The sequence below is a fragment of the Cydia amplana genome, chromosome 26 (genome assembly GCF_948474715.1).
Source record: "Cydia amplana chromosome 26, ilCydAmpl1.1, whole genome shotgun sequence".
Classification (NCBI taxonomy): domain Eukaryota; kingdom Metazoa; phylum Arthropoda; class Insecta; order Lepidoptera; family Tortricidae; genus Cydia; species Cydia amplana.
The window spans coordinates 7,990,475-8,005,864 of NC_086094.1; the positions used below are offsets into that span (position 1 = coordinate 7,990,475).

Below are 15,390 nucleotides of genomic sequence, written 5' to 3' on the forward strand. Positions count from 1 at the left end.
AAGTTGCAAGTCAAAAAACATGTTTTTTATTTCGAAAACTAATTTATTAAAATTATTGTACTGGATAACTTGTTTTCACTGCTTTCTACTGGTACTGTCCAAGGCCCTGGTGCGTTAGTAACTCACTTTTCTTGTCTGTCTTGTTTTTGCATGTTTCGCACTAGTATGGTTTCTCTCCCATGTTACAGCATCTATGGATTTCCATTCACTGTTTTCGTTAAACTGTCGCTAAGAATCATCATAAACGACACGTGAGGCTAGGTTTTGATATATCATGACACGTTTTGAAAGCATTTTCGGTTATTTTTCATACAATTTACATATTTATTTTAATCTTCTTGTACACTGTCCGTCTCTTTTTTGCCATGTTTCCTTCTCTTCTTCTGGAGGTGTTTCGCGTTGGTGTGGTTGTAGAGGGCAGCATTGTAGGAAAAGGTGGCGGGGCACAGCTTGCACTGGTACGGTCGGAGACCCTGGTGTGTGAGCAGGTGCTCAGTCAGACTTCTTTTCGCCTGTCGACAAACATTAGCATTAATACGAAGGGAGGCTGAAATATTGACGGCCGAAGCTAGAAAAAAAAAGAAAAAAAAACTATGCTACTTTTTTCCCCGCCTCTTTGGCAGTTGAAATATTGCCGCCATTACTAACGATTATTAATTAACATTTGCTTTAATAATATTCTCTTTCATTTTTTTTTCTAAGGCTGCGAACTTTTCAACCACCCCTCGTAATAGTATTTGTAACGTTTACAACCAGAAGGTACTACTCACATTGTCGGATGTTGATAAGGTTGATTTCAAATTGAAGCTATATGGAAATAGCACCTTATTGACAGCCGACAAAAGTACCATTGTGGTTGGAAATGGCACATTTTATGTTAAGTTACCAACTGTACGGTCAGTTTACCGAATGTTTATTTTTGGGTCTCCCTGCGCGCGTACCCTTTGGTATTAAGTCAGGCGCCAACAGTATAAGACGGGTAACCAATAGTATAAGACGGGTAACCAACGGTGTATATCGAGTAATCAACAGTATAAGTAGAGACAGCAACAGTACAATTTGGTAAACCAACAGTATAAGTCGAAGACTAACATATATGTCTGGCAACCAACAGTATAAGTCAGGTAACCAGCAGTATAAGTCAGACAACCAAAAGTATAACTCAGGTGACCAACAGTATAAGTCGAGTAACTAACATATATGTCGGGCAACCAACAGTATAAGTCGGGCAACCAACTGTGTATGTCGAGTAACCGCCAGTATAAGGGAGACCAGGTTACCTTGAAGGCCTTCCCGCACACGTCACACACGTGAGAGGCTCGCGTCGTGCGCTTCTCATGTGCGGTGTTCATGTGTTGTCGCAGAATAGCCTCGCGCGCGTACACTTTGCCGCAAACACTGCACTTGTGTTTTCTCTGAAACAGGATAGAGTACATTACGATTAGAGATGCCCCGATTAGTGGTTTTGGACGAATACCGAATATTCGGCCCCTCTTTCGGTCGTAGCGCCGAATATTCGGCATGAGATGCGAACTTTGCGAGTCCCAATTATTATGAAAACTGTTCGCTAACATAGCACAACGTTTGCCAAGATATATTTTAGCAAAAAACGGCATTTTTTTACTATCAGAGAATACAAAGGAAATAATTATAGGCATCCATACCTGGGATAATTATCCGATATTTATCGGATAATTACAAGATAATAATTATACTCTTTGCTAATTATCGCGATAATTATCAAAGACTAATTATCTGGACTACTTATACTGATTTAAACTTTCACGATTATTAAATTGTACAACGGGACTTAATCGCGTATCTAAGTTTTAAGATTTACCTCCGACGTTTCGAGGACGGCGTTGTCCCCGTGGTCTCGGAGAAGTCTCTGGATAATTTCGAACCCTGGCAGTACTGGACTATAGTTGGGAGGTTTTATGGTATATTTATTTGTGTGATGAGCACAGATATTTGTTCCCGAATCTTGGGTGTTTTCTATGTATTTATGTATTTGTATATGTATTATATATATCGTTGTCTGAGCAGAGGCGGCTGGTAGCTATGTATTATGGGTGTTCACTCACAATAAAAAACAAAAACTAAACCTACACATTCAATTAACCGTCGCAAAGTACCTAGATGTCGGTTTCCGTCCACCCGGTCATTGAACTCTCTCATAGATTTTCGGTATTACGAATATCTTGACGACCGATAGACGCCAACTGCAGTTCATTTTACAAATGGATATAATGTCTTTATTTAAATTTTATGGAAAGATGTGTTAAATTGTTAACACACCTGTTTCGGTCTAAACAAACTCACCGCACAGCCGTCGCCTGCGCCCGCGCCAAACACAAAACATATAGGTAAAACGAAAAACAAAATAAGCTAGTTACTTTTATCACATTCACACAACACAACCACGGTGTTTTTGCATATTGATCTGATTTAAAAAATATATAAGTTTTTGTTTTCGACTAACATTGCTACGAAAGTTCAAGGTCGTCCATAATTTAACTCGAGTCGATTTTGTAAACTTTTTCACATTCTCACGTTACATTCATTCATTTTTAACCACCTCACAATAAACAAATTATGTACTTTAACTGTTTAAACTCTTGTTTCATTATTTAGAATGAAAAAAAAAGCCAAAATTGCATTCCCGCACATACTTTAAAATTGACTAAGGTCTGTTTAGAAACAAGTGACAACAATATTCAACATGGCGCGCGGGATGCGCGCGCAGATCAACCGGGCTCGGAGCGCCGCACCGATTTTGCCTCTTCCCTCATAGAAAATATGTATTCCGTTTCACGCGCGGAGTTCTGGCGAAACTTCTCTTTCGCTCTTATTGAATTTCCTATTGATCGAATGTACTAAATCTTTTTCCATAGGAGCGCAATCCAAAGCGCTCCGCTTCGCGCGTTACCTTTGATTTCTATGAAATTATAGGAGTACGCCGTGTAGGTAGTGGTGAGCTGTCTATAAACTTATAATGAATAAAGATATTACAATACAATACAATACAAATGCATTTATTTCATTACTTTTTACATCCGTTCTTAGGTATAATATAAGTATATATTGAGTTTTTTACGATCGATCTTAAATAGTAATATATTAAATAGGTACCATAATTTCATTTTGATTATTTATGGGAGTGCACCGCACAAGCGCTCCTTAAGGCGGGCCGCGCCTGTGTCTGAGTACCCACAACACAAGCCTTCTTGAGTTTTTTTTTTCATTTATTTGGGTAAACAAACAGCCACTACAAGTAATACTTATTACACTAATTACTATAATATCTACAATATGTGTGGCCCACGGCGCTTACCACTAATTAGAGTTTACTGTGGGACTTAGTCAATCTGTGTAAGAATGTCCTATAATATTTATTTATTTATTTATATTTACCAGGCCGAGGTGCTGTATGTCTATATGCTGCCGCAGCGTTCTGTCTCTGGGGAACTTCTTCAGGCACACGTGGCATTCGAAGCTGAAACACACTAGGACTGTTACATCGACAAAGACTTGTAGAGAGGCGTCACAGGGCGGACACGCCATACATCAAAAACCGGCCAAGTGCGAGTCGGACTCGCGCACGGAGGGTTCCGCACCATCAACAAAAAATAGAGCAAAACAAGCAAAAAAACGGTCACCCATCCAAGTACTGACCCCGCCCGACGTTGCTTAACTTCGGTCAAAAATCACGTTTGTTGTATGGGAGCCCCATTTAAATCTTTATTTTATTCTGTTTTTAGTATTTGTTGTTATAGCGGCAACAGAAATACATCTGTGAAAATTTCAACTGTCTAGCTATCACGGTTCGTGAGATACAGCCTGGTGACAGACGGACGGACGGACGGACGGACGGACAGCGGAGTCTTAGTAGTAGGGTCCCGTTTTTACCCTTTGGGTACGGAACCCTAAAAATGATTTGCGTTTATATGTGTGCGCGGCACGTCTGTACACGCGTCATTGAGTTTCTGACGGAATTCTGTCATGTTCTCAGTAGAGCGACTTACGCACATATTCATGTCGCGGCCTGTCACGGGCGAGGTAATCCGAGTCGGGGCGGGGCGGTGCGTGGCCGTTCTGTATGATAATACTATTACTTATTCTGTGGAGGCGTTGAAGGGGTATAGCAATATAGGCTTGAGTTGCCTAAGTTAGTCACCATCGAATATAAACTGTTGTGGGACATACTAACATTGAATAATTTTACGGTTTAGTCACTCGCGCGACATGTCAGTACGCGATACACGGCCGTCTTGAACGCTGCTCGCACTGTTAGTGCTTGAGAAAGCAGACCTAGGCTCTCCGAAACATGTCGCGCGAGTGACTTAAAACAAGTGTCTAAAGCGTAAAATTATTCAATATTAGTCATCATCATCATATCAGCCCTTTATCGCCCACTGCTGATCATAGGACTCTTCTAGTACGCCACTTGTCCCGGTCCTGAGCTATACTTCGTTTTTTTTTAGCATTAGAAATTTGGTAAACAATCTTGATGTGTCTTTTAATTGAAAAACACATTTTAAAAATAAGTTACGGTAAATATGTAACAATTATGAATCTAATACGATCTTTTATAGTCTTCTGCTTTCATAAGTAATAGTTATTGATTTTAAAAAGTGATTTTCAATTAAAAGACATGTCAAAATCGCTTACCTTCTTTCAAGTCGTTTCTAATGCTAAAAAAAACCGGCCAAGTGCGAGTCGGACTCGCGCACGGAGGGTTCCGCACCATCAACAAAAAATAGAGCAAAACAAGCAAAAAAACGGTCACCCATCCAAGTACTGACCCCGCCCGACGTTGCTTAACTTCGGTCAAAAATCACGTTTGTTGTATGGGAGCGCCACTTAAATCTTTATTTTATTCTGTTTTTAGTATTTGTTGTTATAGCGGCAACAGAAATACATCATCTGTGAAAATTTCAACTTTCTAGCTATCACGGTTCGTGAGATACAGCCTGGTGACAGACGGACGGACGGACGGACGGACAGACGGACGGACGGACGGACGGACAGACGGACGGACGGACGGACAGCGGAGTCTTAGTAATAGGGTCCCGTTTTTACCCTTTGGGTACGGAACCCTAAAAAACGAACTATAATCTCGTCCAGAAAGTGACCTGCAATCTTCCGGGTGTCTTTCACCCAACGAGCCAACGGACGCCAGGCGCTTCTGTCATCCGATAAGTTAGTAATTACCTAAAATATCGTAATTTATGGGACCGAGTGGGACCCGCGGAAGCTTTGATCTCGGACTGTCTAGAACACAAAATGACTAGTGTAATATTTTGCCTATCTCTTTTAGTCTACATCGCAAACGGTCTAGAACACAAAATGACCACATATAGGTAGGTTAGGTTCGTTAGGCATCTTCAAATGGCCGAAGGCCAAACCGCACTGAAATAGAAGCCCCGCGGCAGCGGGGCTCCGTCGACATCGCTAACGTAAAGATAAACCGACGAAATGTAGGTAAATAAAGGTCTAAATAATTGTAGTCATTTTGTGTTCTAGACCGTTTGGGATGTAGACTAAAAGGGATATAGGCAAAATATTACACTAGTCATTTTGTGTTCTAGACAGTCCGAGACCAACCCCCGCGGAACACCATAGACAGGCAAACCGAAAAGATGGCGGAACGACTTGGACGCATTTTATCCGGATTGGCGGGAAAGTACAAACGACTGATTTAAACTTTCACGATTTTTACACATTATTAAATTGTACAACGGGACTTATCGCGTATCTAAGTTTTAATATTTACCTCCGACGTTTCGAGGACGGCGTTGTGCCCGTGGTCTCGGAGAAGACTGGCTAAAGTTGACACCAGCATCTTCTAACCGCGCGAGACACCACGCCACAACGCCGGGGAAAACGCCGTCCTCGAAACGTCGGAGGTAAATCTTAAAACTTAGATACGCGACTAAGTCCCGTTGATACAATTTGATTGTCGAGATAATCCCAGTGTGGTCGTAATAATAATTATCAACGGCGTTTCCCATTATAGTTCGTTTTTTAGCATTAGAAAGAACTTGAAAGAAGGTAAGCGATTTTGACATGTCTTTTAATTGAAAAACACTTTTTAAAAATCAATAACTATCACTTATGAAAGCAGAAGACTATAAAAGATCGTATTAGATTCATAATTGTTACATATTTGCCGTGACTTATTTTTAAAACATGTCTTTCAATTAAAAGACACATCAAGATTGTTTACCTTTTTTCTAATGCAAAAAAAAACGAAATATAGACTGCTAGGTAATTTAGTCATTAGCCAAAAAAAAACCTATTAGAAATGAGCAGTCAAGCGTGAGTGGGACTTAATGTACGGAACCCTTGGAACGCGAGTCCGACTCGCACTTGGCCGGTTTTTTGAAATAAAAATTACTAAAATGTAATATTTGAAGTTTTTTATGTACCTATCTTGACATCCGCATCCGCGGATGTGAGCCTTTAAAAATCCGTGTCAATGGACGCGATTCTACGTGCACATCGCCTAAATAGCCTAAAATTAAAATGTCTAAGTTTTAATCATATTTTAGACGGCGGATTTAACAAGTGCTATTCCAGAACGTCAAGCTGACTAAATTTAGCCAGATTTTAGACGGATTCTAAAATTTCTAAGTTGAATTGAGTGTGTTGCCACTTTAAAAAAATAAGTGAACGAATGAATGAATGATATCTGTATAAAAACTGTAAAATCGTATTTTCTTTTGGGTGAAATATGATAATTTAATGAATTTTATTCCATTACATATATTTAACACTAGTGTACACACCTTAGACCACTAAAACGTTACTTTTTAATTATGTAATTAAAAATAATTAATCAAATTTTAATAGGCAACATTTAAAAAAATCTGCTGTCAAGTACGAAGAAGTTTGTAAACTTGTTTGTATTCCAATTTGTTTGGTTTTGTTTGTGGAAAACGTGGAAAATGTCGGTGTCGCGAAAGCGGAGCAATAAAACGCAACAGGAGGTGCTCGTAGAGCATCTCCATGCTAACTTGATGTTAGCAAGAGGTAAGCATGTTTATTTACTAATATGATGTGACATAAGGTGAAAACAATTTGAGATGAAGAAATGAATTCCTCTTTTCTTCATCTCAAATTGTGTCTCGAGTTCGTTCTAGCCGTCGACTCTAGAGCCGTTACCGGCGTTCTGCGTTCGTGTTCCATGGGACCTGAATGTAACGCCAACGCAGAACTCCGGTTACCACTTTCGAGAATGGAGAAGTTTAGGTACCGTACAAATATCGCCACAGCACCGTAACGACAATGCCTTACCGCATCCACTGCGCTGAAACTGAAGCTGCTAAAATAATCAGACCCACGAAAACAGCTGCAAATTCTGTTGTAAGAGCCTTGGAAGATCAACTTACTATAATTTGTAGGAGTAGGCAAGACCAATCTGTATATCAAATTATTGGAAATGTTACTTGTGTAGTGATGGACACCTTTGCACCTGGTACAAATCCCACTGGTCTATTTGACTAGGCTTATATTGGTTTAGTTGTAATGTTAATGATAATGACCTTGTTATAATCAACTACCTGTGTCATGAAGTTTTTTTTTTATTGTATGTATTTGTGTATGGGTAAAATGTGTATCTTTTCAGGAAATACGGCTAGCCCCAAAGTGGCAGCATTTTAGGCGGCCCTAACTGTTACTCTTAATAGTCACGGATGTCGAAGGACAGTGGCGGAGTGGCAGAGTGTAAGTACTGTTGGAATCAAAATAAAATAAATAAATATTAGGGGATTTTTTTACACAAATCAATCTAGTCCCTGTCCCTAAGTAAGCTCAATAAGGCTTGTGTTATGGGTACTAGGTGATGATATATTTAATAGATATATACTTAAATACATAGAAAACTACCAAGTCTCAGGAACAAATGTTTCTGCTCACTACAGAAACAAATGCCCTTACCGGGATTCGAATCTTGGACCTCTAGCTTCATTAGCAGTGTCACTACCAACTAGGCTAAACAGGCCGAGCAGCCAATGGTTTTTCAATTTAAGCTTGATTTTAGCGTGCACCTAGGCACAAGTACATGTTACATGGGAGCAATATTAAATGTGTCAGTTGTCTTAAGGTCATGTGATAAATTGTATCGGCTTCTGAATAATATGAACAGATGAGAATTATCTCTCTAATGCTTCAAGATCCCACACAAGAGGGTTAGAGGTAGAACCAGTGTAAATAACAAAGCAAAGTTTAGTTTGTTTTACTATCTAAGACTATATCATGTTTTTGCAGCTGTTGGTACTCCTAAATATAAATAACAAATAAAAAATAAATTCTTTTGAATTTGTGTTTGAAGATATTAAATTATACTATTTGCCTATTAACATCTAGAGCCCAAAACACAAGCATCATGTGATGGGTAATTTAAATGAAGTGAAAAAGAAATGTTGGTTTATATTGGTAACGCTGGAACTTTCTTGAAGTTTGAAACTTGGCTGAATTCACCTTGCCTTATGAACATAGAGCTATATCCTCATTTTTATATAAAACAAAATTCTTGACTGAAATGAAGTTTTGTACATGCAATTGATTGATTTGCTATATTTTTTATTATACAATCTAAACATAAATATCAGGGGGTAAATCAAATTTAAAAATATGTATCTGTGTGCTCATAAGATCTTGCCATTAAGGCCATCGCATACTTTTTAATTAATTACATTCGCTAATTCCGCGTCAATATTTTCGATTAAGACTGTACACAAAGTTTCATAAAAATCTAGCATACTTATTGCCTATTGCTTAAAATTGAGAATGAAACTATGTTTGTATGGAGGGGAGAGGCGAGCTTATGGGGGATAATTTATTAACATAAAAAGGTTGCCTGAGTTCATATACTTCCAGAAGCACAGAAAACATTCTACATATTTCAAATTACATGTCGTAAAATTCCTTTATAATTGCAGATTTGGTCGCAGTGGACACAGAAGGTCAAATCTAAGTACAGAAAATACAGAGATCAAACGGAGGGCACTGGTGGAGGTCCTGCATTAGTTCGCCCACTGACAGACACAGAACTTAAGGTTTTGGAGGTCGTAGGAACAGCTGCAGTGGATGGATTTACCAATCTGGAGACTCCACTAGTAAGTCACCTTTTTTTAGGGTTCCGTACCCAAAGGGTAAAACGGGACCCTATTACTAAGACTTCGCTGTCCGTCCGTCCGTCCGTCCGTCCGTAGACAGTTGAAATTTTCACAGATTATGTACCTATTTCTGTTGCCGCTATAACAACAAATACTAAAAACAGAATAAAATAAAGATTTAAATGGGGCTCCCATACAACAAACGTGATTTTTGACCAAAGTTAAGCAACGTCGGGCGGGGTCAGTACTTGGATGGGTGACCGTTTTTTTTTTTTGCTTTTTTTGTTTTTTTTTTTTGCATTGTGGTGCGGAACCCTTCGTGCGCGAGTCCGACTCGCACTTGTTTTAAATAATAAGATGTAGGTCCTGATTTTAACTTGGATTGTAGCACCTCAAATGGTTAATAAAGCTTAGGATCTTAGGATATACAATTATGATGGCAATAACCTCCACCTCTTGGTAGACTCAGTAAGGGTCAGCACCCATTTTATAACAAAAGAATGACATCCATCCACCCATCACCTACAGAACCTTAGGCTTCCCAACACTATACGCCAAATACATCCATCCGTTCTGGCACGATACGGTGCGCGCCTCTGGCGCAGCTAGTAATAGCCAGTTACGCGGGCGAAAACTGAATTACAGTTTCACTTGTACGCGATTAAGTCCCAGTGGATAATTTTCATATTTTTTCTTATAAAGAAACTGTTAAGTGGCTTTTTGGATTTTCTACGAGATACATTCAGCCAAAGGTAAATTAAACATGTGTATCTGTGTAAGTGTGTGTCTGTCTGCGCCATCATAGCTCCTAAACGGATGAACAGATTTGAGTGTGGTTTTTTTTAATCGAAAGTCTTGATCGCGGAGATGGTTCTTAGCCATGTTTTTGAGACATTAAACTTTGAAATAAAAATGTCGAGGTTTTTCTACTTCTTTAAGTATACGAGTAAATAAAGTATAAATTTATGCACTTGTCACTTTGTTTTAGGTTGGTTCTGTTGAAATTTCAACACCGGCACCAGTTGATGAACAACCACCAGTTGCTGCCCAGCTGCCAATTGCTATCCAGCCATCAGTCGCTGACCACCCACCAGGTGCTGTCCAGCCACCAATTGCTGTCCAGCCATCATCTGCTGCTGTTCAACCTCCATCATCTTCAGCCCAATTGCGGAGTTCTCATAGGCCAGAACGTACTCTTCCTCGCTCATTTATTACCTCGTCGCAACGACGACAGCGGAAAAGACCTTCGCGGCCCAAACCAGCAGAATTACTGCAAGGGTCATTAGACCGGAATCATGAATTATTCCGGTCTACAATAACACAGGCAGCAGAGACCTTAGCCACTGCCATCAGAGTAGCAGGGGAGGCCATTTCCTCGGCTATTAGGAACCATGGTGGTTTACAGAACAATGATGGTGGTGGGCAGTCGGTAGAATATTTAGACGAAGATCTATTAGAGTAACAGTAAGAGCCATCCAATTTGTTGTTTCTTTAGTAAGTTAGCGATATTTATTGTTATTTTTTGTATGAAAATATTTGACCCCTCCCCTTATTCGGGCTTCTCTTCGCTCCAACTTTTCATACAAACATAGTTCTTATTTGAAGACGAGCCAACAAGTCATTAAATGTTTGTACACATATTTCTAAAGGGAATATTCCTTTGCTTTGCTAGCTTTTGCTAAAATTGGAGGTTGTCAATCTACATATCTAAGCTTAATGATTTTTGTTCAAAATGTATTCTCCGTTTAGTTTGAAACAACATATCTTTACAAAATTTTGACAAACCACATGTACTCGTTTTTAGAATATATCTACAAATCTTTATTGACTTTGATGGTCTGTTTTCAATTGAGAACGACGTACTTTTACGTTCGTATGTAAAGTGAAGCGGAAAACTAGCGTTTACTTGCAAAACTAGTGACATTTTGATTTACCAACAACAAGCGGAATAGAGTTGCAATTTTGCAAGTACGGTCGACCAAATTGATTTCTGGGCCACTTCGTACCTTGTCACAGTGAAAATCAATTTGAAGCTGTTAGAGATCTCTTATTATTATCACTGTGACAACGTACGAAGTGGCCCAGAAATCAAATTTATCTATTTAAATTGTTATGTTTGAAACATTTTATCTATAAATGAAAATAGTAGGCCATTCTATTTTCTAAAATCATTATAGATTGCATGGAGCGGAATTTTAGTTGTCAGTTTGGGGTTCTTAGGAGGTAAACAACCTAAGAGTACCCGACCCTGAGAGGTCAGCTTGACCCCTAAATTCATGATGTAAGCTTGAAAAGCACAGAGCGCGGCACAGCGTCGTTGCGTGGCGGAGACGGTTTTTTGGTGAAGCCAACGCGGTCCGGGGGACGTCCTATCAAAAAATGAAGCAGTAATGACAGTCGATAGTTTCGGAAAGATCAAAAATGCAAAACCGCCTCCGCGCCGCACCGTTCCGCGCCTGCTCTGTGCGTTTCGACCTGTAGGCTGCAGTAATGATTTGTTAATACTTAGTAATTTTATTTTGTATATTGATAATTTGTTTTATTTGTAAGGAAGCGATATTTCATTTTAATTTTATTGTAATCTTTTCTTTTCAACGCTCTGTCAAATACAAATAGGTGGCACTCACACGCCATGACATCAAAATATCAAACACGTCGCAGTGACCGATATATCCGTCGTTGGCGTTGAACCGATGGTGCGGATATATACGTCGTTGGCGCCCAAATGGTTAAACTACAACCGTGGCAAACAAGCCCACGTGGACGATTCTGATTTCAAAAACAATCACGAGCGCGCTGCTTACCCTTTTTAACCCCCGACGCAAAAACGACGGGGTGTTATAAGTTTGACGTGTCTGTGTGCGTAAATGTGTATGTGTCCTTGTGGCATCGTAGCTCCCAAACGGATGATCCGATTTTAATGCGGTTTTTTTTTGTTTGAAAGGTATATCAGTCGAGAGTGTTCTTAGCTATGTTTGGTGGAAATCGGTTCAGGTCATCAGGTCGTTTGTTATTTTTGGTCGGGGGTTTTTTAAATTTTAAATTTAGGTTAGGTTATTGATATGAGAATTCGTTATATTGACAGCTAGAGACAAATGCAGGTACCCCAATCTCAAAACAACGTAGTTCCGGAAGCTCTGGAGACCCCTGGAAGTCTGTAATGTGTGCACTAGTGCCACTCGTAAATAACTGTGATTTAAATTTAACGTTAGATATTGAAACGAGGGGAGGCCTACGTCCAGCAGTGGACGTCCATCAGCTGATATGATGATGATGATTTAAATAACTAACCAACTCAGGAAAGTTGGTAAGCCCCTGACATTTTCATTTCAAAGAACAACATTTTCCTCAAAAACGGCTGGACCGATTTGATAATGATAAAACATGTCTAAGAACCATTGCTCTACAATACAGACATTTATTATTTTCCAGTTGCTTAAGCATTATTGAGAGGCTTGCTCAGATAAATATTTAAAATAATCTGTTTAGATATAAGTATTTGTACCTTACTACGTACATTTATGTTTGAAACCTTGGAAATGCTCATAATGAACTCGACGGTATAGACTGATAGCAGTACTTTTACCTATATACTGCTATCAGAATGAAATATCGCTCCGCAAATGGGTCTAAATTTCCCAAAAAAAACCTGTTTCCAGTATAGAATGTAGAACATTTTGTCAGCTTTCAAATATTTTTCTAGGCATATCCTAATAAGCGAAAAACAATAACTTGATTTGCCTTAAGGCTCATTTTAATTTACACAGAGATGGCAAGATTTATTTCAAAATATTACTTAAACTATAAGTTATGAAGGAATGTACCAAACTGTAATTGTAATAAGTAATAAAAGACTATGATAGTGTTAACTTTGTTTTTAATACATAAATATTAGAAAGCATTTTTTTACGCAAGTCGAACTAGTCTCATAGTAAGCTCAATGAGGCTTGTAGTGGGTACTAGATGATGATATATTATAGACATGTATACATAGAAAACATCCAAGTCTCAGGAACAAATGTTTTCTCTCCTCCAGCTTCATAGGCAGCGTCACTACCAACTAGGCTAAACAGGCCGACAAATCAAATAAAAAAAACAGTTGATGTTTTAATCAATTAAAAAATCTATTAATTAAAAATGCACGTCGTCCACGGGCTTCATTAAAAAAATTGACATCATTCTCTGGTTGTTGTGGGAGATCTTCAGGATCATTCTGTTCTTCATCATCCTCCTCTACTTCACTTAGATCTGTGATGTCTTCGTCACTCTCAGAATCGTCACTGCTGTCTGAATCATGATTAATTTCTAATTCATTAATCATATTATAAATTGTGCAGCATGATATTATAATTTTGGCAGCTTTTTCTGGACTGTAATGCAGCGTTCGGTGGCGATGAAGGCATCTAAATTTGTTTTTTAATACTCCAAAGCACATCTCTATGACCCCTCTCGCCTGTGCATGGCACCTATTAAATCTTGCCTCTGGTGACTCGGCAACTGGGTCAGGATGAGGTGTCATCAGCCACGGGAGAAGTGGGTAGCCTTTGTCCCCAAGAAGCCACTCCATCGCTTGGTTCTGAAGATACTGCCCTTCGAGGTGCTGGTGCACATTGCTGCTCCTCCAAACAGCAGCATCATGGGTTGAACCCGGAAAGTTAGGGTTTACGCTAGTGATCCGACCTGTGGCATCGCACACCACTTGACAATTTATACTATAAAACCCTTTTCTGTTGTAGAAAATATTACCCGGGGCTATAGGGTGGTTATTTGGGGGTTTGTGTATAGGGATGTGACTCCCATCTACCGCACCCAATGTATATGGCATTCCAAAATTGTCCTGGAACTCCCGCATTGCCCTGTCTTTCTCCAGTCTGGTCACTGGGAATTTGATCCACTGTGGGGTCAACCTTTCTATAATAACAGGACACACATCTGCCAGACTGCGGCTTATTGTTGGCTGACTTTGAGCTAGTATATTAATTTCTCCCACAGCAGTCTGGTAGCTGCCATGGGCAAAAAAGTTCAGTGCACTTAGGACCTTTAAATGTGGTGGCACCGTCCCCGCTCGTAGCGCATCGCCTTCACACAGAGTGTCCACTACGTGACGGCCCATGGCCCGCGACAGCCTAAACAATTTACGGAACTTCCGCTCGGACCGGTCAAATGGGTTAGACCCGTCTCGCAACCTCTTCAAATACATTTTTTCACCCTCGCCCTCGCCATACTCCCTCTCTTCGGCCACCACAGCAGCTATGACGTATTCTTCATCCATTTCGAACAAGAAATTCTGCAAAACTTGACTTTTTTGTGTTATCGTATTTTAAACGGGACTATTTTATTCGCCGCTAAAATTAGTCAGTTTAGCTTGACGTTTCTATGTTTTTGTTTAAAAAAGACATGTACTGAATAGCATTTAAGCAGCTAAACCTAAATTGAATAGACCGCCTAAATTAAGAAACGTCAGATTCAAATTGGTGTTGTCATTTGATTATGACAGCTGCTCATAGAATAGCAAAGTGGTTTAGCGACGCCTAAATAAAATTAGGAGGTTTAGCGGCCGCCGTAGAATCGCGTCCAATGTCAAAAAATCGGCATCCGCAACATCCCTGGTTATGATGATGATGATGATAAGCCTATAATAGGATCTTACGAGTATTGTTCCCTGGGTGTGTGTTTGAGGGCGAGCCGGTGCGTGTCGTACGCGCTGCGACTCGGGAAGTGCATGGCGCATTCTACGCAGAACAGGTCCAAGTTCACGTTGTCTATGTTCTGATCCTGCCAACAAAGGACATAAAGTCTATTTTTTTATTCGGTAGACTGAAATGACAGTTAATAGTATGAAATGACATTTCATGTTCATACAATTAACTGTCATTTCAGTCTACGGAATAAAAAAATAGACTTTAGGTAGTTGGTAATAATCATTTATTTACAAACAAGATATACAGGGTGGCGCATTCAGATCGGTCAGTATGGGAAAATCTGAAACTATAAGACATACGACGATCGCTTCTTAGGAACCATGTCATCGATTTTAGTAACAAGAAAAACTGTATTCATACATTTAAAAAAAATGTGTACTCAGCTCGGGAATCGAACCCGGACGTTTTGAAAAAAAAAATCTAAAATTATTTCTATTTAGATATCGATTGTGTAGGTCTTAAGCAGTAAATGTTACTATGAAACATGATGTCTGAAATGAATAAAATGCATTGTTTTCATATCCTTTAATTTATTTTAGTATGTTTTCGAAATGGCCACCATTTTT

The 15,390-nt window shown here is 39.4% G+C and overlaps 2 protein-coding genes and 1 long non-coding RNA gene across 3 annotated transcripts; 1 reads left to right on the top strand and 2 right to left on the bottom strand.

The window, feature by feature from the left end:
• Positions 1 to 329: 329 nt before the first annotated feature.
• On the bottom strand, positions 330 to 14,903 carry LOC134660214 (zinc finger protein 90-like). Its single transcript, XM_063515940.1, has 4 exons — positions 14,773 to 14,903; positions 3,415 to 3,496; positions 1,281 to 1,415; positions 330 to 512 (listed from the first exon to the last, which is right to left on the bottom strand). The coding sequence occupies exons 1-4, from the start codon at positions 14,844 to 14,846 to the stop codon at positions 330 to 332; spliced, it is 474 nt and encodes a 157-aa protein (XP_063372010.1). The 5' UTR covers positions 14,847 to 14,903.
• Positions 6,489 to 9,033, top strand: LOC134660297 (uncharacterized). Its single transcript, XR_010097865.1, has 3 exons — positions 6,489 to 7,035; positions 7,631 to 7,728; positions 8,946 to 9,033. It is a non-coding gene; the product is annotated as an uncharacterized LOC134660297 (long non-coding RNA).
• LOC134660254 (putative nuclease HARBI1) lies at positions 13,100 to 14,692 on the bottom strand. Its single transcript, XM_063515996.1, has one exon. It carries the CDS (start codon positions 14,392 to 14,394, stop codon positions 13,234 to 13,236), a length of 1,161 nt encoding a protein of 386 aa, XP_063372066.1. The 5' UTR covers positions 14,395 to 14,692; the 3' UTR covers positions 13,100 to 13,233.
• Positions 14,904 to 15,390: the final 487 nt, after the last annotated feature.

Excerpts from the sequence above, each read along its gene's own strand:
- LOC134660254 (XM_063515996.1), bottom strand. The coding sequence starts at position 14,394 with ATGGATGAAGAATACGTCATAGCTGCTGTGGTGGCCGAAGAGAGGGAG.
- LOC134660214 (XM_063515940.1), bottom strand. The coding sequence starts at position 14,846 with ATGCACTTCCCGAGTCGCAGCGCGTACGACACGCACCGGCTCGCCCTC. Across the intron at positions 1,416-3,414 it reads ACATACAGCACCTCGGCCTG|AGAAAACACAAGTGCAGTGT; the intron begins GTAAATATAAAT and ends ATCCTGTTTCAG. Across the intron at positions 513-1,280 it reads TGTGCGGGAAGGCCTTCAAG|GCGAAAAGAAGTCTGACTGA; the intron begins GTAACCTGGTCT and ends GTTTGTCGACAG.